We start from the raw sequence: 26,677 nt of genomic DNA, 5'->3' as shown, positions 1-26,677 counted from the left end.
TTCCTAGAACTCTATCTTGGCAATAAATCAGGCTTGATGTACTGACTGGGTGGTTAGAATGGTAGTAAGAGGGGCATGATGATTGCTTTGCAGACAAGGAAAAACCTGTATCTCAAAACTACTAGTAACTAGTTGGTTTCATTACAAATGTGGACTAGTGGGAAGAAGTCTTTACTGGAATAAGGCTACCTGGGTTCTTCTGCACACAACCTCTTTTTCCTTTTGTACCTATAAGTTCTATCTACAATAAAGTAACAGCAATGATGTTCACCCCGAGCTCAATGTCAAGCTCCCTGAACCTCCCCTTCTCTTCCAGGGACAAATAAAGAATCCAGACACAAACCCAAGCAAAAACTCTCTCAAAGCACACATACCCTAAGTTGAAAAACCATTTATTTCACCGGAAAAAAAAAAAAAAAAAAAAGTTATCCAACTCTATGTGTATACCCGCCACAAGCCTTTGGGCCAAAAAGACTCAGGAGTAGTGACATTCCCAAGTCATTCCCAAGTCCAACACCCACTGGAAGCAGGAGGCGGGGAGACAGCACAACCCCCACCACAGTTTCTGCACACAATGAGGCCTGCTGGGAGAACAGAACATAAATGGGAAACTACAGAAGTATTAAAGAACAGGAAGAATGGGAAAATGGGCAGGAAGGAGGAAAGGAAGAGGTGGTCTGAACTTTAGCAAGGTAAATTAAGGTCCACGGTTCCTGAGGGACTGAACGTACAGAGCCGAGAACGTCCCGGAGATGGGGTACCACGAAGGGTGTATTCTCATGCACAACCGCAGCTCGGAATTTCAGCCCACACACATCCCACCTGAAAGAGAGCACAATACAGGGGCTTTACAGCAAAGCTCAAAAGGGCTTTCCTACTTAAAACTTCAAAGAGCATCTTTGTGAATTCTGGTAACTTGACAATCCTTTTAAATTTACTTGTACCCATTCCCAGTATCACAATAACCTCTACAAGTGAAAAGAGCTTGAAGGCCAGAGAGTAACTGGGAAGGTCAAACAATCCCAGGCTGGGCCTTTCTCTAAATAGCAAATACTTTTTCAGGAAATTAAGCAAAGACAATGCACTTCTCTTGAAGTTAACGTTAGCATTCCTCAGAAAAGGTTATTTCCACATCAGAAATTATCACTAGAGAGCAGAAAAAAAAAAAAAAAGGAAAGGTTCCAATTAGCTCTCTGCTGTAAAAGTCAAAAGTAAGTTTGAATCTGGGTTTACTACCAAGGTCCAAGTTAAAAATCATTCAAGGTCCAGGCAAAAGTAGCATCGTCTGAACAAACTTTAAGACCTGAGGGCATCCAACTCTGCCTAGTGAAGAAACTAAGACTGTAGAGGAGGGTATGTATAAACTACCTATCAAATCATTCATTCTTTTCCAGCCCTATCAGAGATTTCCTATCCTATAATCCCGGGGAAGTCACATATACCTTCTGCCTTAACTCAAAGATGACAGAATGTCACTCACCCTGTCACTAAAAAATTATGGATTAAAGGTACTGTCTGGGATATACTGGGGACTACCCCAAACAAAAGGTGTTGAGAACCACCCTTTAATGCAACAGCAATCTCCAACACCTAGAGCCCAAAGCTGGCAAACATCAGAAAGCATATACTCAAGTAGAGCCAAATGGATCATGAGGTTCAAACTGTAGAGCAGAGGACAAAGCCAGAGGGACTCAGGGTAGAGCTGGTGGTTCAAGAGTATTAAATGCCCATTATCTAGTGGGAAGACAAGGGAGTGATTTGCTTAAGGCAAAGCTCCCAACCCTGGTGTTTGTACAGATCTGTATTACTATACAACTTGAAGAAGGGGTGAGGATGTCCACTATAACACTGTGGGACAGTTTAAAAAAAAAAAAAAGGAAAAAGAAAAATACTGAGCGAAGTAAACAGGCTCTTATAGGACAGATTCAAAGACAAACCAATGGAGTGGGCAATCTATTCAGGGAATGAATCTGTGCTAAGTGGAGAAGTTGGATTTGAGTCTATGCCCCAGACTCCTTGTTTAAAGCTTTATAAATTAAGATCTCTTTTCTCCTCTTTGCCCCAACTTACCATCAAAGAAGACTTTCCTATAAAGCTCACAGGGAGTGAACTGTTCAGGAATGTTAGAAAAACACTGCTTCAAGATTAAGATGATGCCACCTGGGTAGTCTTCATAGTAACTGGGACCCAAGCAATGATGACTAGTTAACTAGTTATCAATTTTATATTACTATAGGTCATATCCGACCTTTCACATAGCACGAAGCAGAACAGGAAACTTGCAACCCTTAATAATGTCGCACACCTAGGAATTTCAACAAAGGCTCTGGAGAAACAGCACACCTCAGTCTGAATATATGGGTCCCAGGTTCAGTTCAATTACAGCACATAGGTGTGACCCAAGATTCAGCACACCATTCTTTGCTTTTCCAGGCACAAATAGCATCAGACGGACTCCCACTATTAGGAGCCCTGAAAAATAGCCATGAGGGCTACGGATGTTTATATATTTCAAAAAGTTAGGTAGTTAAGGTCTTCTCCCTAGCCTCTGAACCATGCTAGTAACCTTACCCTGACCCAGCAAAAGCAAGCAAGCAGGGCAGCCTAACTGAAGCCTTTAGGCTGCAGGAGGGATGGCAAAACCAGAACAGGGGACACCCCACCACTCTCACCTCAAGCCTTAAAAGGCTGAATACCGCGCCCGATCCGCATACTGCTCCCGCTCATACCGGGCCATGTCGTACAGGGAATTCCGCGCGGCCGCCGAAGCTTGGGACAACTCACTCTCATGCCCGTAACCGTAGCCCTCTCCAACAGTGGGGACTGGGCCTGTAGCGCGACGCAGGGGGCTCCGATCCCGCCCGTAATATGAAGTGGAAGCTGCGGTAACAGCAGCAGCGGCTGCTGCAGCAGCAGCGGCTGTAGCAGCAGCAGCTCCTGAGGTCGGCAACAGGTGTCTATCGTAGGGATCGAGAGAGGTGGAGGTGAGGTGACTGGCCATGGCTGTGTTCTGGACTTGTGGCAGCTGGGACAGGGTCTGCTCTGCGTAATTATACGCAGAGGCAGCTGCAGCCGCCACTGCCTCATAGGACCGGGCAGCACGGCAGCGCTTGTAGTAGGCATCGAGCGCTCCGTACGCGTTGTTGTAATACAACGAATCCCCATAGCTCATGGTGTAAGGTGTACGCACTGCTCCATATTGCTCATTATATTGCTCGGTAAAGTCTGCCACTCGGCCCGAACGATCTATCGGACACTCTTTGGACCAGTGCCCCTCTTTCCCGCACCGATAGCAGCCGCTCTGGTCTCCCATCCCGGGCGCAGTCCTAAGCCGGCTGGTGGACAACTGCACGTGCATTCGTTTGCCTTGAAGAAACAGACGCAAGAAGGGTTGCTATCACTCTTAGTCATAGCCCACGCCCCTACCCCAGACACTGGTCATAGCAATGGCTTTACCTAGACAACTCTAATGCAGAATTCATTGCCAAAAAAAAGTTTAAAAAAAAAAAAAAATCCACTATACAAATTCAATATAATGACTTGATTTCAGGCAAAGATCAGTTAGATGAGGTGTTTCAGCTGTAACACTAATTTAATGCTTGTTCCCAAAAACAAGCACTTCATCCTTTGCCGAGTCACTGCAGACAAAAACTACCCTGAACGATGGCCCACTGTCCAAAGAAACTACAGTAAGACTCCTGCAAGATTCTGCCATTTCCCATCTTCACCACCAAGACTGATTTCCTTAAGGGGGATAATGCAAAGGCCAGTCCTCTAGCTTCCCACCCCAAAATCAAAGAGATTAAGACCCTAGAGTTACCACTGATGGAGAACATGACCCAAACATGATCTGTGGCTGAATGGGATAAGTAAGTTTCAAGATTTCTGGAACAACACTCATGAACTGGGGGAAAAGGGATAATAAATACACAATGAAGGACTGCCTTTCTCCTTAACACAGTCCTTTCAATTGCTGGTCCTGACAGTCATTCCACCAAAGATTCTTTACAATCTGATGGCTAACTTCAGTGACCTCCTAAGGAAACAGGACAGGCAATTCACAAGATGCCTGAATTCTTAGAAAGATTTTGAAAAACATGGAAGAAAAAGGGGAAGAAAGGGGAGAAAAACTAAGACTAACCAGTATTATTAGTGGATCAAAGAGTTCGTTTTAACAAGATTAAAGTACTTTTTCTACTTAAACTAGGCAACCGAGAGATTCTAAAAATACACAGCTATCTTCTGCTGAAAATTACAATTTATATTCTGAAAATAAAAAAATATTACTTCTGGAAAACTTTACAAAAGAAACTTTTCAAGAAGTTTAATGTTTAAAATCTTTTCACAGTAAGTTTCCAGCTAACATAATCTACCAATTTACCTGTAAGCAAAATTCCAACAAAAACTTCCAATGCAAGTGGCTATGATGTACCCAAACATGCAGATGTCAAAGTGAATGGTTAGAAGCAGGAGAGAGTGAAGAGACAGGTCTTCTACTAAGATCTAACAATACAGAGGTTGGTAAATGGACCATTTCACATGCAAACTTAGAAGTCCTGGGAAGCGGGAAAAGGAGGTGAAGGATCAAACTACCCCAAAAAATCCTGCTATAAACATTACATCTGGTTGGTGTAGACAGACTGCAAGTTAAGAACTAAGATACCCAATTAAGTACTTAACTGTTTTAAAGTGCTCACCTATGTCCCTCTGGCATTTGCCCATGGGGCCACTTTGGCACCTAACAAAACCAGAGAAAACAAACCTTGCACATTCATGACATAAAGGTCATTAACTAACGCCCTGACCTAAGGATGTGTCAATTCCAAAGCGGGGGTGGGGGGGTGGGGGGGCGGTGTCTTTAAAAATACCTACAATTGATGTCTTTTAAGTGAGCAAACAACAGAGAACACAACAGACACTGAAAAACTAAAAGGGTTAAAAGACCACTTAATAAACACTGCTACTCCTTGTACACAAAGAACTCTACTGAACAGTACTAAGGAGAATGACTAACAGTAAGAAAAGCAGTGAAAATAAAAATAAGCCTAAGTGGCACCAGACAGCCTACAATTCATATGCCAAAAGTTATGCCGTCCTTATCGCATAAGCTGTCCTGAACTGGTACACACTGGCCTCCCCTTAACACGTGACTGCTACAAGCAGGCACAGCCACCCATCCTATGACTGGATTAAAGTGGAGAAGAGTGTCCAAAAATTAGGTATCATATCACAAACCCTCCACACAAAGGCAGTCCTGACCCCAATTAAGTTGTTGACAACAAACAATTCTCAACTTACCAATTAAAAAAGAAAAACTAGACCTGAGAGACTAGTGACACTTTTAATAATGCACAGCAATACCCACGACACAGTGCATCCGTTACTTGGAGGAACGATGATCAGACCTCCAGCTCTAAGAAAGGTCCAATTTAAGGGAAATAAACACCAGAACAGCAGCAATGACTCTTAACAAGAGTACTCAGGAAAGGAAGCAGTAACTACCCTGCCTGGGCTAAAAAGGTTGGAACATACTTTAAAATGTAGCAAGAAGTTGTGGCAGTATCCTGTTTAACTCAGTAGCAGTCACAACCAAAAAGAAATGGCTTTTTGATACTAGGGACACAAAAGGGAGGGGGGGAGGGGTGGGAGAAGAGTTAGCAACTCACCATGGTTACCACACTCACCCTTCCCGATTGCCATAGGAGCTCAAATCTTAAACCAAGAAAAGATAAAACCTTCCATATAAAGGGACAATCCATACCATTACTCATGCTGCCCTCCAGGCACACTAACAATCTAGCCAAGGCTCTAAGGTTAACACCCATCTAGATGCTCTATTCACCAAGGATGTTTAGTCTACCTTCCAAGAGTAAAAAGGCATTGCCATTATTGCCCCCCAAGCCCCCAAATCTCCTCCTCAGAAACTCCTAAATCAGACCTGTATTCTGGAGTAGCCTCAACCTCCAAAGAGAACCTCTTGGTACAAGCATAACAGAAAACCAATAAGAGCAATAAGCCTTTAAAGACACCAGCTATCTCGAGACTAGTTATTTAATGATCACTTATCTTTACTGGGAAGTTATGAGTTGGGACTGGGTGGGGGGGTGTTGCTTAACAGGGATCCTGCTCCCTAAAGTGTTGCTTAGGATACTCTTGCCAGATTCTTTATATGTAAAATAAGATATAATGCTGATACTGGGCTGAGGCAATAAATTCAGAGTGAACCAATGGAACGTGCTCTACCAAGAAAAGGGAAAAAAATTAAAAAGACAAGAGAACTGGGGATATCAAAGGAAAAGTATTTCTGTGCTACTAGGCATAAGAGTCTTAGGGGTTCCAAACTGAAGCCATGTGGTAGACATGGCCTAAGGTAAAGCCTCTACATCCCATGCATTCTCCATTTTAAGTCCATCACCCACAGTGCTTCACCATCAACACCAACAGCTGTATCTCTACCCCAAACCCCTCCCTTTACTTATCCAACCTATTTTCTGCACATAGCCTGCGTTCAGCCCTCTTCCCAAAGAGGGTGGTTCACCTTGAAACTCTGTGTTGTCAAGGCCCCTGATGGCCTCCACTGCATCCTCCGCCCGCTCCATGTGTACGAAGGCATAATCTTTCACGATGTCACATTCAATGACTGGACCATACTCCTCAAACTTGGCCCGAAGCTCTTTGTTGGTACAGGTGGGACTGATGTTGCCCACATGCAACTTTGTGGAGGTTTTGCTCTTATTCTTGCTGGCTTCCACGTTGATGTTCACCCCGTGCAGCTTGTAGTGGTGCAGGTTGCGGATGGCATCCTCGGCCGCCGTCTTGTCCTCTATGTGCACAAAGCCGTAGTTCTTGATGATGTCACATTCCAGCACCTTCCCATACTGCTCAAAGAGTGAGCGGATCTCCTGCTCTGTGGCCTCCCGGGGCAGGTTTCCGATGAACAGCTTCACCATCTCGACACAGCCTGCACGGGAAGAAACAAAAATTCCTAACAAAAGACCTAAGGCTTACGTTGATTAAAACAAAACAAAAAACTCTAGCGAATATTTCCAGTTTTCCCTTTCTCTTACACGCCCACCTCCAAAGAACAATCAAAGGAAAGTGGGAATAAGGAGGCCCACGACAGTACAAAGGATAGAACCCGTAGGAATGGGAAAGTCTGTAACAAAAAGGTCCTTAACAGACAAAGGGTTTGAGAAGAGTTGGGCAGCTTCTAAGCAAATGGAAATGAAAGCGAGGGCGTACACGCAAGGCTAGAGATACTGGGCTTTTCTAGCCACTGTGAGGTCAGAAAACGAAGGTCTAAATACTGGCTGGCTGAACTGACTACTGAAATTACGAATTAGCTCTTCCTCTTGCAACCAAGCGAGCGGCCACCATTTCCGGGAAAGTGGGCCTTATTAATGGCTACGTTTTCGGGTTTCCTTTGGAAGCAGTGAACCGGCGACCCGAGCCGGAGAGCTCGGCAGGAGGAAATGTACGGTAAGTGCAAGAGCGGAGAACGCCTCTCCCGAGGTGCCATCCTACGAGCTCCCGCAGAACGGGGAAATGCGTGGCCTGAGAAGGGGCTTCAGACTCTTCAGCCAGACAACAGTGTCTCGGGGCCCAAGGAATTCTAGAAAAGGGTTTCAATTTTCCTGAGTCCAAGGAAAACGCGGTTATCTCTATGGAAACCTCTAGGCAGGAAACCGAGCCAAGTCGGGTAGAAGGCAAGGTGGGGAGAAAGCAGGGTATTCTCGGGGGAGGTCGTGGGGGAAGGGCTGCTTCAGGCTTACCGCGCAGTGCCCAGCACCGAGGTCTGCTCTCAGAGACGGGTGCGGAGGCCGCGACCCCACTACGATACCCCAGAAGCCCAAAGAAGTGAAATAAGATTTAACAAGACCAAAAGAAAAAGACAGTGGAGGGGCTTGGAGTCTCTCACCCGCACGGAAATCAGCAGGGGCTCTTCCTCGCGGCGCAGACGCTTCTGACAAAACGCTAAAATGGCGGCGGCCGCAGCAGTGACTCTGGGTAGAAGGGGAGGTGAGTGTACCAGCGGATTGGCTGCTCAGTTAAGTTAAAGGCAGGCGTTCCCACAGTTCCTCTTCCTGATTGGTTACGACCAACGCCAATTACCTGAGAGGCCGGGAAGAGGTGGAAACGTCAGTAACCCCGGAGCTTTTATGCGAATGCCAATGAGCGCCTATCTGCCGAAGCCGAAGTCACTGATTGGGCAAGAGGTCGGCGTGAGGGAGGAACTACAAACGTGGGCTTCGCCGGCGGGGTGCGGCCCGCCATTAGGCGGAGCGAGCTGAGGCCCCGGTGTGGCGGTCTTTAGCTTCATGGCGCCAATTTTATGAAGCTTCCACGTTTTGCCACCGACACGTGCACATCCTGACACTCTCCCCCGGCCCATTTTGCCTCCTCCAAATTTCTCCTTCTACACTCCCAACCACCGACCCCTCGCAGCCAGGATGCTACGAACGATTAGCAGACCCAAACGCCAGGTAAGAAAAATAACAAAGCGTCCCCGTCTGAAGAATCAACCTCCTCATTTGCCCAAGAATCCACGCTGTAGCCCCAGGAGTCCCGGAGCTCCCCCCGGATCAAAACTACTGACATAGATGGTGAAAGGAGTTCTGGAAACGGTTAATGGGCGCGGCTTCAATTGGTTTATAACGGCCCCGAAGTTGGCCCGGTCGGAGGCTGCGTTACTCAGACGGCGCTGAGACCAGCTCCCGCGAGGAACCAGCCTCCCGGGGTGGGTCCAAGATGAAGAAAAACGGCTTCTCTGTGTGACCTTGAAGATTGAAAACGCCCCCACCCCGCCCTGAGAAAAAACTGGAGCAGCAAAGTTTTTTGTTTTATTTTATTGGGCACCATCAGCCAGAGCTGCAGGTTTAAACTCCTAGAACCGACCTTTAGGGGAGCCTAATCACATCCAGCTATAAACAAAATACAATCAAGACAGCATTCTCCAGAGCGTCCGGCTCCCTCATCACATCTTTCTTATCCTTTGGCTTCTTCACGTAATCCCATATTCCTGGAGCAAGCAATGACCCTTTGCGAGGCAGCTTTTGAGGAGAGAGTTAAAAGCTGGAGTGCGGAAAGGTGCTGAATGAAAGAACTTAAAACAAAAGCAGTGAGTTATCTATGAGGCAAGGGATGACATTTGAGTATAACATGCAACGGTCCAACACAGCCCCCAGAAAGAGGGGTGGGGACCATAAAAAGAAAGGAGTCAAAGTTATGGAAATGAGTTTTTAAACTGGAATCAAGTGGTGGAAAACTGGTCAAGACTTATTCTAGGGTGGGAAGAGCAAAGGACCTAAAAACATTGAAATATAACATTTACAGGTGTAGTCATTAATGGTGGTCCGTTTTCATTGTGGATTTTGATACTGAAACTCTGAGACTGAGTAAAGGCCATATAATCAGTGATGAAGAAAATCAATTCCACGTTAGTCAGCTGTGTGTGTGCCCTTTTGAGGGGGCCAGCCATCAGATGAGGGTCAGCACTCAATCTGCAGGGAAACACATCTGGTATAGAAATCCTCTCAGCTCCTTTCAGTCTGATCTTCCAAATTTTGTGTGTCCCAACGCCCTGGAGATAAACTTTCTTCCAAAATAACCAAAGCAGAAGAGACCCACTCACTCTATAAACTAAGAATCTCTCCAGGCCCAAAGGGGAGAGGACTGGGAATATAAATCTCAGGATCACAATCCATGCCAGTTTGCAGACCACAGCCTCCCCCCCCAATCCTGTCCCCAACACCCTCAATCTAATTACTTGATTTACCTTCTGAAAGCCTTTAAGGTGAAGTAATCACAGGTTTCATTTTGCACGCTCATCCAACTCAGTAAAAGCACATTAAATCATCACCCGATTCTTAAAACCCACTGCAATTGGAAAATTGTCAAACTCACCCTGCCTGATCTGGTTCTTGCCAGAATCTCCTTAACAGCCCCCACCCCGACACACACAGTGCTCCACCCCACACACCCCAAACCCCAATTATGCTCCAGTACACTGGCCTTTTTGTTCCAAGTTCATTCAGGCTGGAATGTTCTTTCCCCAAGTCCTTTGGTGGCCACCTCACCCCCTACCCCAACCCTACCTTGGCACTCCATGCCATGACTTCATGTTATTTTTCCAAATACTTACCACCACTTGAAATTCTATTTGTTCATTCCATTTCTTTCCACCTTTTCCCCCCTCCCTCATCAAATACTTGTTCAAGGGCAGGGACCCTTTCTTTGTCCTTACTCTATCATCAGTGTTAAATGCACCTGGAACATGGCAGGCACTCAATTATTTGTTGACTAAGTTAACACAGAGGTGAATGAATGCAAGACTTCTCGGGAACCAAAAGGAGTAATACTTCGGATTTTCAGTCAATATCAGTTTAAGACCGTTCGCCCTTATTTCCAAAAACAAGCACTTTTACCCCTATTACCTAGTATGCTCTCCAGTCTCCCTCAAACAGAAAAAGCAGGTACTCAAAAGCCAGGGGGTAACTATGGTACAGCTTTTGATCATCAGGAATACCTACTTGACACATGCTAAAAAATGAAGCTTTAGGTAGAAACATCTGTTTGTAGTTCAAGCATCTCCATAATGATATTCACCTATCCAACTCTATTGTATTGAGCACTAAAGCAGCTAAAAACCATTAAGATTTACAAATCATCTGGTCCAAATCCTCTACCTTACCAACCCAACTTTGCAAAATAGGATTGAATGCAGAGTTTTAAAAGCACCCTGTCCAGTAACACTTTAGGTGCTACTTGGGTGATTTGCTGATAGAGTTACCAAGCACCTAAAAGGAAAGCGACTTGTCCAAAGTCATCTAGACAGCTGGTATCTGTCACAGCCAAGCAAAAATACACATTCTCACTGCAGATCCCAAAAAGACAGAAGTCTGGACTCTTCAAAGAGCAATAAAGGAACAATCCAAACTTAAGGGTGAAACACTGATGTCAGTGAAAACCATTCAAATGTGAATAAACAAATCTACTACTATAACACCCTTAGGGGTAAACATATATAATTTATACATGTTAAACTCTGGCTCCTACCCAGAAACGATTACTGGTTTAACAAGAGCTCAAATTAAAAATCAGTATTCTCCAGGGATGTCCAGATTAGCCTTCCTTGACTAGGCCAGTCAAGCAAGCTTCCTAAACCTCCAATCCCACTGGCAGCTACACCCTCTTACCCTCCCCCTTAATGTTTCTGCAGGTTTCCTACCCCATATCTTTCTTTCCCACGCCCAAAGAGAATCTGATCTCAAGACACTGAAGTGTTGTCTGAGACTGCAAGTGACAAAAACTGGTGTGGTCCGTGTCCTATTTCACTCCTAGGTACCACTCATTCAAAAAATCCAGTTTCACGGATTCATATGTGCTGCACTCACACCTACATCCAAAGTCCTTTGCTCAAATGTGTTCTACTAGGCCACCCCAATCTCTCCAGAATGTTCTAATTCCTGTCTGTGAGATAGCTAGCACTTAAAGAGCAGTGGCTATATATGAGGCCCTACACTTGTCACATGTTCTCATCTGATCCAAGTATTATAATAATTACAAGCAAAGTCCTGGATAGTTCAATTCAAAATACTGATTCAATCCCTTGATCTACTTTCTAACAAAGTGAGAATTTTTTCTTTTTGTTATTTAACCTACAGCCTCAACTTCCCCATTCATTAGATTTAAAAATACTTAAATGGCACTTGGATTGCAATGAAGATCAAATGAAATTCCTGTATGAAATGTACTTTTAATGGTGCTTAGTAAGTGTTTCAATAAATGTTAGCTATTATCTTCATTTTATAGACGAAAAAACAGGCAGAGTTCCTGACACGTCCAAGATCACAAAGCTAAGTGACAGAAACACGATTCCAACTCAGGAAACCTGGTTTTAGAGTCAACACCCTTAGTCATTCTCTCTGTACCAAGTCAATTTTCCAACCGAACAGATCCTATTTCCAGAAAGTTGTAACTAGTGGAACTGCCTTGTATCTTTCACTATCCTAGTATTGTTTATTAACTGTAAGTAGTTCACTGAGATAGGTCCTACCTCCCCATATTATAAATTCAAGGTCAGCCCAAGGGCTCAGCTACTTCGACACTGTTATTTCCAGTAGTATAAACACACAATATTTCAAATGATTTAGAGCTACTTGAAATAATTTTAGGAACTTTTTTCCTTGGAAAACCCCTTTTGTGATCTCTCTAAAGGTAACTATAAAATTTAGGTGAACATAAATTTTTCACCTGCTCATCTTTTTTTTAAGATTTTATTTATTTATTTGAAAGAGCGGGAGCACAAGCAGTGGGGAACATCAGAGAGAGAGAGAAGCAGACTCCCCGCTGAGCAGGGAGCCCGACGCCGGAGACTCGATCCCAGAGACTTGATCCCAGGACCTTGGGATCATGACCTGAGCCCAAGGCAGACGCTTACTTAACCAACTGAGCCACCCAGGCAGCCCTCACCTGCTCTCCACCTTTTCTTCTCCATTATTACCCAACCTTCTATTAGATACAGTCCATAAATCTAGGAAATTTGTTTTCATTATGACCTCAGTCATCCCCTATTATAGTCAGCTTACTTGGCTGGATAGGGCAAAATGACTGGAGAACCAACAGTCTGTGCAGACACTGGTAGAGCTTAACTGATGTGCATAACTAAACAGCAGCCTACCGAGAGGCTGACCCAGTCGCAGTGACAGTCCCATTGCCTCCAGTACAAGGGATAGGGCCCCAGGTCTACCCCAGGCAGAATTTGAAACAAAGTCCAAACCTCAGAAGGGAGCAGACTAAGGCCGGAAGCCCCTATGTGATCTTGTTCCAGGAATAAATCATCTTAAACTTCTCCAATGAAGGCCAAGTTGTAGAGGTAACAGATGCAGAAGTGCAAAAATCTGAAGACACTGGGAGCCCATATTCCCCACCCTCTTATCCCAAAGCACATAGTATGTCTGTCCTCCCATTCACTCAACCCAACCACCTCCAAGTTATAGGACCCAGGAACTCAGAAATCCACAAAAAGCAAAGTATGAGTGGGCTATAGGATTAACACAGGTGGCATATTTTAAATAAAAGAGGAAGGGAATTTTAAAACAATCTGCAAGAAATAAGAGAATGACATGATTTAGCTTTGTACTTGCTTCTACTTAAACAACGAAAAACCTCAGGGCTGAGGCAGCAAGGGCATCATGACCTAAAGATGCTAGTGATCCTCTAGGGCCAGGTCACTCTGAAGAACGTGGGCTGCAATACAGAATGCTGGCCCCAAGAGCACATTTAGCTGTTTTTTTTTACAGGAACCCTGGGATTAGGGTAGTGGCAGCACCCTCACTGGAGAAAAAGGAAGACAGAAAGCCACATGACAAAGAAATATCACAAATACAAAAGCCACAATCACAGCCCTATAATCAACCAACCCTCTATTTTCCAGAGTAATAATCGGAGCTAAGCTTGTTAGCTTGGCCCTCAGATCACCCCACCCTCCCTGCAGAAAAGTGACAAGAAACCCATCGATCTCCCCCTCCCAGTCCTGTAAAGAAATGAAAAGGAACAGCGAAGCACCTGGAGGCAAAGCAGTGAGCAAAAAGAGAAGCAAGGACAAGAGCTATGGCCCCAGTAACTCCCCGAAATTACAGTCAGCATACACAAAAGCTCATGGTTATCAAGATTATATACTTCTGCCCACTGGGCAGAGGGAAGAGAACATCTGGGGGAAGCCACTGTCACAGGCGAATTCACGAGAAGCCAGTGAGAGGCAGAAAAGAATCCACCTGAACTCCACCTGATTTGACAGACAACTCCCCCCAAATCGCCTTACCCCAGCAGGCTCCCATAATCCAATCTCTAAAGCCCCCTTTCCCAAAAGAACATCAGCAGGTTCCTACCCAGCCAGTTTGCTTCCATTCACTCATTATCAGTAAGCCCAAACTTCCATCTGGTCCGTGGCTGGAACTTTTCTTTATTCTTTTTTTCTTTTTCTTTCTTTCTTTCTTCTTTTTTTTTTTTTTTTTTTTTTTTTTTTTTTTTGCCCAGGCCCTCTCAACGCCCCCCAACCCCCCACCCACCCATCCCAGAATTCAAGTATAGAAAGAATCTTCCAATTCTCACCCTAACCCAGCAACCCTTCTTGGGTTATGCTTGTACCTCACCCCTTTCCCAGTCTGTGAGGACACCTTCAACTATAAACCCAGCAAGAAAACATCTAGAAACCCCAACAAATGGAGATAAGGGAAGTTGAGTCTCAGAGCACTATTACGGCAGAAGTTGGCAGGACGCAGGAAGGACGCTCCATGGTGATGTTCAACAGGCGGAATACCGGGTCTCTAGCCAGATTCCCCAGACCTGCTTCCGACTGTCCCTGCTCCTCCTCTCTCTAACCACAGGGAAGTACCAGACACTGACATCACCCCTACCCCACCACTGGCTCCCTTCTGGGTCCCAGCTTCAGCACTCAAGCCCACCCTCTGGAGAATCCTCTAGACTTTAAGCACCAAAAGCATTTCACTTCCCCACTTCTCACTTGAGAAGCCATACCCCAGAACCACCCCGCTGAAGCACAGGTTGTTTCCGACCTGGAGATAAGTTAGGGGGAAACAGGCAATAAATTTACTGCACCTTGGTGTGATCAATTCAAGTTAAGGGCTGAGAAAGTCCAAGCAACTTGGTCTGGACTCTCCAGTCCTAAAGATGGCAGACTAGCAGGCCAACGATGACCTATATCCCTCTGGACAGCAGGAAAATCACTAATTCCCACATTCAAACCCCTTTCCTTATCTGCCCTGGGGTTATCCAGCTGCCTTTCCCTTTGCTGTCATGACTTCCTGGATGTCAAACTGGCTCCTCTGAAACTGAGTGCAATCAAGACAATGACAACCAGGTTTCCAAACTGCAAATTGCCCCAAGTTTTATTTGTAGTCCATACAAAAGGGAAAAAAAAAAATCAAGGTTTTCTAACACCACCTACTTGGGGAGATGGGGACGTGGGACTGTGCCACTCAGCATCAGCTATAACATCGGGGGGACAGTAGGGATTTGGACGTATACCAACCGACTGTCCCGACAGGAACTCAGTCTCAACACAGTCCATAGAGGGACAAAGTCAGGGCCCCCTGGACTGCTGGCACAGCTTGGCGCATAGGAAATGGTTAAGCTAACCCTTTCCTGGCCTCCCTCACATCTAAAAAGAAAAAGGCGCCGCCGACCTCAGCTGCAGGTTGCTTCCCCATCCAGACGACCTTAAATATCGCGCACAAAAATAAAAGGGAGCCAGGAAAAAATAAAAACGTAAAAGAAATTCCCATCCTGGGAGATGGGAAGCAGGGGAGAGGGGAAACCGCAGATCTAGAGCCAGTAGCAAGATTTGCTGCTGAGGCGAAGGAACAAAGTAGATTACTGCCGAACACTCAAAAGGATCATCTCCTGGGGAAGGCCCACAGGGTAGAGGGGATGAAAAACCGCAAACGGGAGAGGTATGGGCCAGTGGTTATAACCCGGGTCTGCACCCTGCCCCACCTCTCCTCTCCTTCCCTCCCTGTGGTGCCCCATCCCAGGATGGCCCTACATGCGGCGCTGGTAGCCAGAGTGCATCTGAGCTGCCCGCAGGTAATCATTATAGGAGCCCGAATAGCGTGCGTAATCGGAATGGGCATCGGGCAGGCGACGGTAATCCAGCGAGGACTTTGTCGGCGAGCGGCGGAACGAGAGCTGCGACTCTGATAAACGGCGGTAATCAGAGAGCTCGGCTAAACGCCGGTCGGAACCATACCTAGTCGAGAGAAGAAGACAGTTGGTGAATGAGACAATTGAGGGGAGGGCTCCAGGTGGGCATGGGGGAGATGCCAATGGGGATAGGGAGGGTGTGATCAGATTGGTCTCCAACAAACACGATTTTGTCAGAAGGCTCATCACCCTATCCAGGGCAAGAAATCAAGCCTGGTTCAACTCAGTGGGAAACCAAGCCCACCACCGAAGCCCTCCCTTCTCAACTGGCCAAGGTGGATTTGGTCTACATTCCCAAACCACAAACAAACTATCCCCCCTGGGCCCTGCACAGAAAGACCTTGGTTGTTTATCAACAGAACGGCGGACGAAAGCAAGGTCCCCAACTTCCCAAAGAGTGGACGCACCTCCTACACCTTGCCTTCAGCCGGTGAGTGCCAAAGGGACTACTCTTTCAAACCCACCCCACCAAAGCCAGGACAACCACGTAACAGGCTTAAGGATCCTTGAGACGGTGGGAAAGGCTGTAGGCCACAATCCTGCAGGCAGTAGCTCCAATGGCACTTGGGCTAGCCTAGACAGGTGACACTCTTCCCAGCCTGACTAGCTGGTACCACCCCAGGCTGAGCACTAATGCTCCACCTGAACCCTGGTGACCAGAAAAGTTCACAGACATCAACCCCTTCGGCCTTTGGACATCCCATGGGAGTAGAGGAGTGAAGACCAAAGGAGAGGCCAATGGCTCCAGTTTCCCTCCCATGCCAACCTCAGCCCCTTGCCCTAAGCCCCAGCTGGGGGCAGAGGCGGGGGGGCATACAGTACCTTTTCGACATGGCGACAGCCTTTTTGTAGGGATCGTCGTAGCTGGCCCGGGGTGGGGAGAGGCGGGTACGCTCATAGGGCGGCGGGGTGCTGTTGGCGTTGGCAACGGCCCCCTGGGACATGGACAGGTAGGCTGCAGACGGCTGACCTGCCCCATCGTAGGCATTGCCCGGCTGGCCACGGTAGGAGGCAGCAGCCTGGGGATGCTGCTGGGCAGCATAGGAAGCAGCCAATGAGGCTGACGACTGAGTGCGGTACGGAGCTGCCAGGGTGGCAGAAGGCTGGGCCCCATAGGCAGCTGCAGCACCATAGGAGCCGGTGGCTGCGGCAGCTGACTGAGCCCCATAGGAGCCTGACAGGCCCATTGATGCTTGAGCCCCGTAACTGTTCAGCTGGGTCTGAACAACCGGCTGGGCCCCATAGGAGCCAGCCATTGGGGTAGTGGCTTGTGCAGCGTAGGCAGCTGGTTGGCTGGCATAGGCAGCAGCTGTAGCTGGCTGTGCCACATACGCAGCCGGCTGGGAAGAGTAGGAAGCAGCCTGTTGTGCAGCGTACGGGGCAGACTGCGCATTGTAAGAGGCTGAGGGCTGGGCATTGTAAGAAGCTGCCTGGGCCCCATAAGCTAGTGAGGAGGCTGCAGACTGGGCCCCATAAGAGGCTGCCTGGGCCCCATAAGAGCCTAGGGAGGAAGCTGCTCCCTGGGTGTTGTAGGAGGAGGCAGCCGCACGAACCCCATAGGAAGAGGCAGCCTGCGCGCCGTAAGAGGATGGCTGGTTACCATAGGAGGCAAGGGAGGAACCCTGAGCCCCATAGGAGTTGAGCGAGGAAGCCGCAGCTGGCTGACCCCCATAGGAGGACAGGGCCGAGGCTGAGGGCTGGGCTCCACCATATGGGCCAAGCGAGGAAGCTGCAGCAGACTGGGAGCTAGGGCTAGCCAGCTGGCCCCTGTATGGGGCCCCAAGGGATACAGAGGGCTGAGCGCGGTAAGAGGCTGCCTGGGCTGTCATGGGCTGAGTCCGATAGCCGACACCCAAAGAGGCAGAAGGCTGGGCCCTGTAGGCAGCTCCCAGCGACACTGAGGGCTGGGCCCGGTAGGTGGCTGGCTGGGCCGTCAGAGGAGCCACATAGGAGGCTCGGGGAGGTGAACGGCGCAGGGGGCTGCGGTCGCGACCAAAGAAGGGTGGTGTGGGCTGACGGGCTTGCCCATCAAAGCCACCAGTGCTGTTGCCAAAAGCCTGCTGGTAGTCGAAGGTGGCAGAGAAGCCACCAGTTCCAGGGAATGCCGTATCCCCAGCCCCTGGTTTCTTGGTCTTGTCCCCAGACTGGATAGCCAGGCCGGGCCCCTTCTTCTGACCCTTGGTTGAGAGTTCCACGTTGATGCGCTTGCCCTTCACTTCTTTGCCGTTGAGCTGCGCGATGGCGGCTTTGGCATCTGCTTCCTTCTCCATGTGAACAAACGCGTAGTCTGATAAAGCAGCAGACAGAGGGTTAGCAATTAGGGGGGCAGGGCATGCTACCTGATGGGTCCCAAACTGGACACACAACAGCACCCAGCTGTTGCCAGCTACCTCCAGGCCTCCAAACCCTCCTCTCCAGGAGTATGTCATGAAACATGGCTCCCATGTATCAAAGCTTCCGACCGTCCCAAACAGTCACCTTTCCCTATGGCCTTCTCCCCAGTCTCCCCTATCCCCCTGCAACTTCACCCAACTTTCTGGCAAGAGAAGAAAGAGCAAAGATGAACTGTAACACCAGATGAAAATCTTTCCAACTCCTGTAAGTGTAAACCACGGACAAAACACAGAAAGGGTCCTGGATCACTCAATTATTCAGTGTTCTCTAACCCAAGGTCACCAAACACTACTGCTCACCTTTGAAGCTTAACTCTGAAACACTGGAAATGACCACTGTCTTAACATGACCCATGTCTCAGCCCAGGGTCCAATTAAAGCAAGAGAGCTAGACTCCAATGCACACTTCATGAAATTCCTCCAATGTGATCTCCCCCTTTCTCAGAGTACTTCCACGCACAGGCCTTCATCTGGGCCTCACAACAATCCTGGGAGGCAGGCAGAGCAAAAGATCGTGATCTCTACTTTACAGGTGGGGAAACATACTCAGAGAATATTTACATGCCCTGCCCTAAATCAAAATTTATTAGAGCCAGGAACAGAATCCCAATTCTTCTGTGCCCCTTCACTACCCGTCTATCCCTGAGAAGTCAGTGTGTAAGGCAGAACCGTGTAATGTGACTAGAAATTTTAAACTTACAACAGAAGCTGGAACGCACGTAAGTAAGCCAGTGAGGTGTGGGAATGGAAATCAAGCCTCTTGGCTGAGTTCAGGCCTAAGCCCCCTCCCCCAAGCTACAGAATATCCTCTACGTGTTCCTCTTTAAAGGACAGAAATACACCTTAACCCTCGGACTCCTGTTCACAGGGCGACTGTTTACAGGGAAGATCTGGTTTCCTAGACTCAAGGGGAGAAACTGCGATTACTGCAGCTTGTGGGCTCTGCTAAGCAGGTTACCCGTGAGGTCCTCATTCAGGATTTCAATGAGCTGTGGTGGGATACAAACTCAAGACAGGACGCTGATCTCAAAGTCCTCAGCTACCACACAGAAGGAGACAATTTTAGATTAGAAGAGGGAGGAGTGGGAAGAAATTCTTATTCATGCTCAAACTCACAAACCACAAAGGTGCAAGGAGGAGATGAAAAACAAGGAGAAGATCACGCTCTTGGGAGATAAAGCCATGCACTTAAACCCATCTGAATCTGTGGCTACTTAAGTACTAAGTACCTGCATGCCATCTCGCTCATATTAGTTTAGGAAATGAAGAACTACCTGAATGAAATCACTAAAATTCCATTCTTGAAGATAAGAAATCCTTTTAAATAGCCTTGAAGTAAGTGTCCTCTAATTTCTAGAAACTTTCATACTGGGATGCCCTCTCTAGCTGCTCTGAGAGAGCAAGTCATTTTTTCTCAATGTGAGGCATGCCACCAACCTGCGTCTGGTACAAATGAAAATAAAAATGTAATTAACAGGTACAAATCATAAGTATGGTACAGCACAAGGAATCCTGGGTTAGGCACTTAAAAGTCTCAGTTATAGACCCAAATATCACTGACTTGCCAAATCTGTCCTACCCACCTCAGAGTTAGGAGATTCAAATAAGAAAATAAAAGTGCCTTGCAAAATATAAATAGCTATATGATAATAAAGAATTAGATGATTATTTAAGTCTAGAAATAACCAAAAGCTTCTCCCCCTACAGAACACTTTCCTTCATTTTTAATAATAAAAAACAAGTTACCGTAACATTTGTATATGCAAACTTAGAACCTGCCAGAGATGATAAAAAAACAAAACGAAGCATCACAACTCTCAATCCTCACACCCCCATGATCAGAACCTGATTTCCCACCTACCAATTTAGGCAGGTGTTCCTTTTGGCTTAGCCACAGGGTACCAGAACTGTCCCTATGGTCTCTCACCTCCACTTTGGGTAAAGGTAGCTAAAAATAGATACTATGGTCAGAGATCTCCTTAAAAACAGGCTTGGCTGACCCTCCAGAGAATGCAACTGGTAAGCAAAAAACGGGAGCTTGTAGGCAGATTAAGAAAAATGAAAAAATCTCCAGGCACTATGAGAGAATATTAATGAATGGTATTATAGTCCTGGCTAATCCACCAGCAGATCCAAGGTAGGAAAAACACCCAACAAAAACTTCAAACGGTTTACAATAGCGACAGGACGTCCCACTGTCTACTCCCTATTTAGCTGGGTTTTGTTAAAAAAGCAGACCAAATTGAAATCTGAAAATTGGGATTTCACATGTAGAATTCAACTGACTGCCCAGATAAGTTATATCACTGATTTTTAGAACTGATTTTTTAAAAAGCCATCAAATACACTTAAAATCAATTAATACCAAAAAGTTCCTAAGCCAGACATTATAAAGAGATGTGTGACTTGGTTGTACAGCTGATTCAATGACATCAGGGCTTACTTACCCTATCACAGCCAGGAGCCAAACCAAAACCTAGCCCTATCAAAGATGCCCAGGAACCCACTTAATCCTAGGACGATGTAAAACCAGAAATCTAGAGAACTCCAGGACCCATATGCCTGAAGAGCTAGTTCAAAAAACAGTAATCTCTGAAAGAAATCCACTGCATTTAAAGGCACTAGCGAACAATCTTTCAAACAGATCACCTACGGTCTGGTGGCATCACAATTCCTCTAGCACCAAAGTTAAGAGAATCTAGAAAAATGAGTTTTCTTATCCTCAGAAGAGTGAAAATCTCTTAACTTTAAACTACAGATTTGTTTCAGGAGAGTAAAATGGCCCCCTACAAAAAACAAAAACAAAACAAACAAAAAAACCACAAGAACAAAATAAAACAAAAAAAAAAAACCACAGAGGAAACCATTTCCTCTTCTGCCTTACAGACCTCCCCCTGAAGCCCAAATGGTTCCTAAAGCTGTCAGCAACTCTCATACTTCATTTCTGAACAACCAATAGAATGTGACCTGTGGACAGTAGTTACAATCCCTGTTGCTATGGAGATTTTTGCTCTGTAAATCCAATCACATCTAAGCTTCAAGGGTAACCAGGCAACTATGTTTTCCCTCGGTGAAATAAAACAGAACTGGTCGGCTGTGCAACCCCAAGCTTCTGTGCTATTCAAAGACCCCCACAGCCCAACACCAAAAGACTCGATCATCGAATGCCCCATTCCCAACTCAAGAAATTCGTGTTTATAAAGCCAGAGCCAGTCTCTTCTGCCAAATTCCCCACTTAAAAACTTCACTTTCTTGCACCTCATAGAGACAGAAAAGCATCAGTGGAGAATATGACAGTCAAATCTTTCCCAGAGTCTCTTACATCAAATGTATCAGGACCTCTGGTACTTATCAGGCTAACTACAAATAAGAGCTAACCACTACTCCTTGATGTAATTAACACATTTCTGCTAACTGAATGTTTACAAAAGGATAATAGTCATAACTTTCGCTTTCTCACTAGAAGTCTACCAGTTCTATAAACCACATGCTATTATCCACTTCACCCTCCCCACCACTGTAACTTGGTCTCAGTCCAGAGCGAATCAAGGCAAATTTTCGGTTTCTCTACCACCTGAAAGCAAGTTCTTGACCAATGAGTTCCATGGAGACTATCCCCTCAGATGCTAGTTTCTAGATTCCCAATATAGTAGGCACGTTGCCTGAGAACCACAAAGGAAACTTGGTAGATCAATTAAACACAGAACTCTCATAATGAGTCATGTACCCCCATCCATTTCCTGGCCAGATGCCCAATCTAAAGTCCTTTCTACTCTTAACTCTAAACAAAAACAAAAATCAATGCACCACAAAGCCTGCCTTAGAGCACCAGCAGGAAAGCTTGATTCTGGATATTTGCAGACTTGCACAACCTGAGTTCAGGAAAACAGAATGTGATATTAACGCAAAACAAGGAACTGCTCCGAGCTGTGGAGTCTATGACCCTTCACACTTTCCCAGTTACAAAAAATACAAAGAATGGCCCAAAAGATACACCTTTCCAAGAGAGCAAATGAAGTGTCTTGGTGGAAAGAAGCACCTGCACCCACTTATTTCCTATCCCCTAAACTTTTCACACAGGGTAAGTAAGGGCAGGTATGAATCCAACACCCAGAGTAGGGCATCAGATGCTCCCCCAGGCTGCAGCCTTGACGATGGCAAAGTTAACTCTGATCTGTTCCCAAGCGGAACGGAAACTAGCCACATACACAAGGGTTATGCCAGCATAAAGGAAACAGAACTTGCGGGATAGAAACCTAGACTACAAAAGTTAACACTGGGTCCCAAAAAGAAGTCCGGCCTAAATTAGGGATACATTTTTCTCAAAGGCCAACTAGGGATCTACCCTAAGGATCAGACTACTCCAGCAAAGACAAATAGCAAGTAAATGTGTTTTGCCAATGTTTAACCAAGAACCCTCACACACCGCTCTCAATGTCCCCCTCAGCCACAGAGTATACGCCCCCTTGCCAAATCACCGACCTAATAAAAAAACACAGCCCCAAGGGCATGGGCTGGCAGGTAAAGGTTAAGGAAGAGAGGCCTTCATAAAGCAAGCCTCCTTCCACATTCGAAAGGTCCGGGTTTCCAGTTTATAGATGTAAAATCGAGCCCAAAGTAAAAAAAACCCAAGTTTGAGGGACTTGGAAAATAGCGTTGCCACACCTAACCCACCTAACGATACTGAAATGCCAAAGTGATTCGGAAGGGGCCCCTCCTGTACCTACGAGTGAGTAGACCCATGCCACACAAAGCTAAAACATCCCAGCCCGAGAAACGTCCAAGGGCCCCGTTACCTTCCGCTCGGGAGCATTCATCGGGAGGGAACACGAGGGTGGCCTTGGGGCCTCAGCCCCCACCTTTTCCCTCTTCCCTTGCTCTCTGACCGACGTCTGGAGAGAAAGTGGGGAAGTGGCGAAATCTTCCCCGCTCCATGATCCGGCTTGTGCCCGTCACTTCCCAATTTCCGCTCGGTGCCAGGCCCAGGAGACCAGTGGAAGACGCGCCCCCGGTACACTCGCAAGTCTCAGGCGCGTCCCCGGCCCCGTAGCTCGGCTCACATCGGCCGCCGAACCCACCCAGAGCCGCTTCCTCCCATCTGGAGAATGGTGCTTGACCACAGGGGAGGAGGGTGGCTCTACCCAACGCGCCCCCAACACCTCCGGCCTCGCTCCCGCGGACTTCCCCACCCTCCCCAACCGCGCGGTGATCGGACCCCCGGGAAAGGGGCGTGGCTAACAAGCAGAGTGCCCAGAGCGCGCCCGCGCCCCCGCCCCCGCGCGCCCCCGCGCGCCCCCGCGTTACCTTTCACCACGTCACACTCGATGACGCGTCCGCGGCGCTCGAAGAGGCTGCGCAATTCCTGGCTCGTGCACGCAGCCGACACATTGCCCACGAAAATCTTCCAAGTGTTAAGAGGCCGTGGGCGCGACATCTCCACCACGAGCGCGCGCCCCGGCCGCAGCTCGTGGCCGTGCAGAGCCTCGATGGCGCGCAGCGCGCCTGCGTTCTCGCGCATGTGCACGAAGGCGAACTGTTTCATGACGGCGCAGCTCATGACCGTGCCGTAGGGCGCGAAGAGGGCTGCTAGCTCCTCTGGCGTTGTATCCGCCCCATCGACGTTTCCCACGAATATCTTCATTTTGTCGCCGCAGCCGCCTTCCCGGGGAGCCGGGACCTCTCCTCCAGCGACAGGCGAGACGTCCGACCGGCCGGCAGTCCTCCCCAGGAATGGCTGGCGACCGAGAACCCCGCCGCGCAGGCGCCCTGACCTAACCAATCGGGGCCCACATCCCGCGCGTCCTGCATCCAATCATAGAGGCTGAAAGAAGATGCTCTCAGGCGCAGCCAATCCCAGAGGGTCTGGAGCCCGCTCGTTAGCGGAGGGGGCGGGAAAGGGACGACGGCGCGCGACCAACCGCCACTGCCGGGGGGAGGGGGAAAAGAAGGGTTGGAGAAGGGGGAACGCGCGCGGGGAGCGTCGGCGGCGGAGAGGCCTAGTCGGTGAGATGGCCTCTGGCCGGGGTGGGGCCGGGATCGGCGGGCGCGAGGAAAAACTTTGTTCAGTCGGAAGTCGGAGCTCCTCCCATTCTGGCAACGTAGGGCAAACCTGGAGGCGGCAGCCGGCCTGTCCACGAGAGGGTCGGGCCTGGCCGAAGAAACCCGGACAGCCGCCTTCAGTCCGCAAACTGCCGCCTCCAGGACTGTGCTGGGCTGTCCGTGGGGCCCGAGAGGCATCTGCCCCAGAGAACCCTCGTGCTGTTAATTCATTCTTTGGAAACACGTTCCCTGATGTTGCTGAGGTCCTGGAGGAAGATGGAGAGTGAAAAATCGGACTTTCGTCCCTGCCGTTATGGAATTTCCACAAGAGGAATAATGAGATGTATCTCTCTTGCGTGCGTTGAAAAATTTTCCACAATGAAAAGTTTAATGAAACAATATTAGGTCAGAACAGTTCCTGAGGGAACAAAAGTTGAGGCTTAAAACAAAATAAAAAATTCAAAACCAACAGGTGTATGTAAATAAAAGTATTTTGCATGGCTGAAGACATCAGAAACATAAACACATGCGACAAACTCAGGACAATATTTTACCTGCAACATGCGCATTCTCCTGATTCTATTGAACACCTACCAAATGGGCAGCACCAAGAGTACAGCTGTGAACCAAAAGTGACCAAAATGCTGACCTTGGAATTTACACTATGGTGGACAGAAACATAATAACGAAGTAAAGCATATAGACCATTAGGACATAATACCATGAGATGGTATTAGGGGCGCCTGGGTAGCTTCTTCGGTGGGGGGACCCACTCTTGTTTGCAGCTCAGGTCCTGATCCCCGGGTTTTGAGTTCTAGCCCCACACTGAGCTCTGTGCTGAGTGTGGAGCCTACCTAAAAAAAGTAAGAAGTGGGGCACCTGGGTGGTTCAGTGGGTTAAGCCTCTGCCTTCAGCTTAGGTCATGATCTCAGGGTCCTGGGATCGAGCCCAGAGAGGGGCTTTCCGCTCAGCGGGAGCCTGCCTGCCCTTCTTTCTCTGCCTTCTCTCTCAGCCTGCCTCTCTGCCTATGGATCTCTGTCAAATAAATAAATAAAATTAAAAAAAAAAAGTTTAAAAAATGGTAGTGCTAAAGATTTGAAATGACAGAGCAAGCGATTTTAAGGAGACTCATTCCAGCCAGAAAGTAACAAGTCAGTCTTGGGGCAAGAGTATGTCTGCCTGTCCGAGGAACAGCCATGTCCGAGGAACAGCCATGTGCCAGCATGGCTGGAGACTGTAACAGAGTAAATAATAGAGCATGAAGTTTAAGGGAAGGTTGTAGCACCACAGGGGCCATTGAAATGACTGGTTTCACTTGTTTTAAGTCTTTATTTTATGCAACATTTCCATACCTCACCAGGTTTGCATCACAAGTGCACTTCTTAATTCCCATCCCCTGTTTAACCAATCCCTCACCCACCTCCCCTCTGGTAACCACCAGTTTGTTCTTTATAGCGAAGCATTTGTTTCTTGGGGGCCTGGGTAGCTCAGTCAGTTAAGCGTCCAATTTGATTTCAGCCCAGGTCATGATCTCAGGGTTGTGAGGTGGAGCTCCACATCAGGCTCCACACTGGGTGCGGAGCCTGCTTGAGATTCTACCCCTCCCCACCCCTCTCTCTCTCTTTCTCCTTCTTAAAAAAACAAGTCTAATTCTTGGTTTGTGTCTTTTTTCCCTTTATTCCCTTGTTGTTGTTGTTGTTGTTGTTTTAAGATTTTATTTTTTTTATTTGACAGAGATCACAATTAGCCAGAGAGGCAGGTAGAGAGAGAAGAAGGGAAGCAGGCTCCCTGCTGAGCAGAGAGCCCGATGTGGGGCTCCATCCCAGGACCCCAGGATCATGACCTGAGCCGAAGGCAGAGGCTTTAACCCACTAAGCCACCCAGGCGCCACTCTCCCTTTGTTTCTAAAACTCAACACATGAGTGAAATCATATGGTATTTGTCTTCCTCTGAGCAGCTTATTTTGCTTATAGCATTATACTCTCTAGATCCACCTATGTTGTTATAAATGGCAAGATTTCATTCTCCATAATATTCCATTATATATACATTATATATACTGATATATATTATATATTATATTAACATGCTATTATATATATATATATATATATATATTCTATAATAGCAAAGTGCCAGTATGGCTGGATGGATAGACAGACAGATAGATCTATATATCTCACAGCTTCTTTATCCCTCATCAACTGATAAGACACTTGGGCTGCTTCCGTATCTTGGCTATTGTAAATAATGCTGCTATAAACATAAGTGTGCATGTATCCCTTTGAAATAGTGTTTTGTATTCCTTGGGTATACAGTAGTGCAACTGCTGGATCACAGGTTAGTTGTGTTTTTAACTTTTTGAGGAAACTCCATACTGTTTTCCACAGTGGCTGCACCACTGTGCATTCCCACTAACAGTGCAAGCAGGTTCTTTCTCCACATGCTTGCCAACACCTGTTGTTTCTTGTATTGATGATTTTAGGCATTCTGACAGGTGTGATATCTCATAGTGGTTCTGA

The 26,677-nt window shown here is 47.2% G+C and overlaps 2 protein-coding genes across 7 annotated transcripts; both read right to left on the bottom strand.

The window, feature by feature from the left end:
• Positions 1-376: 376 nt before the first annotated feature.
• On the bottom strand, positions 377-8,057 carry LOC106003383 (RNA-binding protein 4). Of its 3 annotated transcripts, none has more exons than XM_045065463.1 (4): positions 7,919-8,057; positions 6,539-6,961; positions 3,288-3,366; positions 377-822 (listed from the first exon to the last, which is right to left on the bottom strand). In XM_045065463.1, the coding sequence occupies exons 2-4, from the start codon at positions 6,948-6,950 to the stop codon at positions 612-614; spliced, it is 702 nt and encodes a 233-aa protein (XP_044921398.1). In that variant the 5' UTR covers positions 6,951-6,961; positions 7,919-8,057; the 3' UTR covers positions 377-611. The 3 variants fall into 3 exon arrangements, with proteins under 3 accessions (XP_044921398.1, XP_004759509.1, XP_004759504.1); XM_004759447.3 differs by having other exon boundaries at positions 635-822; positions 2,673-3,366; XM_004759452.3 differs by lacking the exon at positions 3,288-3,366.
• Positions 7,980-23,866, bottom strand: LOC101680596 (RNA-binding protein 14). Of its 4 annotated transcripts, none has more exons than XM_004759451.3 (3): positions 23,421-23,866; positions 17,900-18,010; positions 7,980-8,112 (listed from the first exon to the last, which is right to left on the bottom strand). In XM_004759451.3, the coding sequence occupies exons 1-3, from the start codon at positions 23,755-23,757 to the stop codon at positions 8,093-8,095; spliced, it is 468 nt and encodes a 155-aa protein (XP_004759508.1). In that variant the 5' UTR covers positions 23,758-23,866; the 3' UTR covers positions 7,980-8,092. The 4 variants fall into 4 exon arrangements, with proteins under 4 accessions (XP_004759508.1, XP_004759510.1, XP_004759502.1 ...); XM_004759445.3 differs by lacking the exon at positions 7,980-8,112 and adding an exon at positions 14,883-15,769 and having other exon boundaries at positions 16,546-18,010; XM_004759450.2 differs by lacking the exon at positions 7,980-8,112 and adding an exon at positions 15,556-15,769.
• Positions 23,867-26,677: the final 2,811 nt, after the last annotated feature.

Source organism: Mustela putorius, unplaced genomic scaffold (genome assembly GCF_011764305.1).
Source record: "Mustela putorius furo isolate JIRA1106 unplaced genomic scaffold, ASM1176430v1.1 tig00000127_pilon_pilon_pilon, whole genome shotgun sequence".
NCBI lineage: Eukaryota > Metazoa > Chordata > Mammalia > Carnivora > Mustelidae > Mustela > Mustela putorius.
Note: the sequence above shows the minus strand (reverse complement) of the source record. Positions and strands in the feature narration are given on the sequence as shown.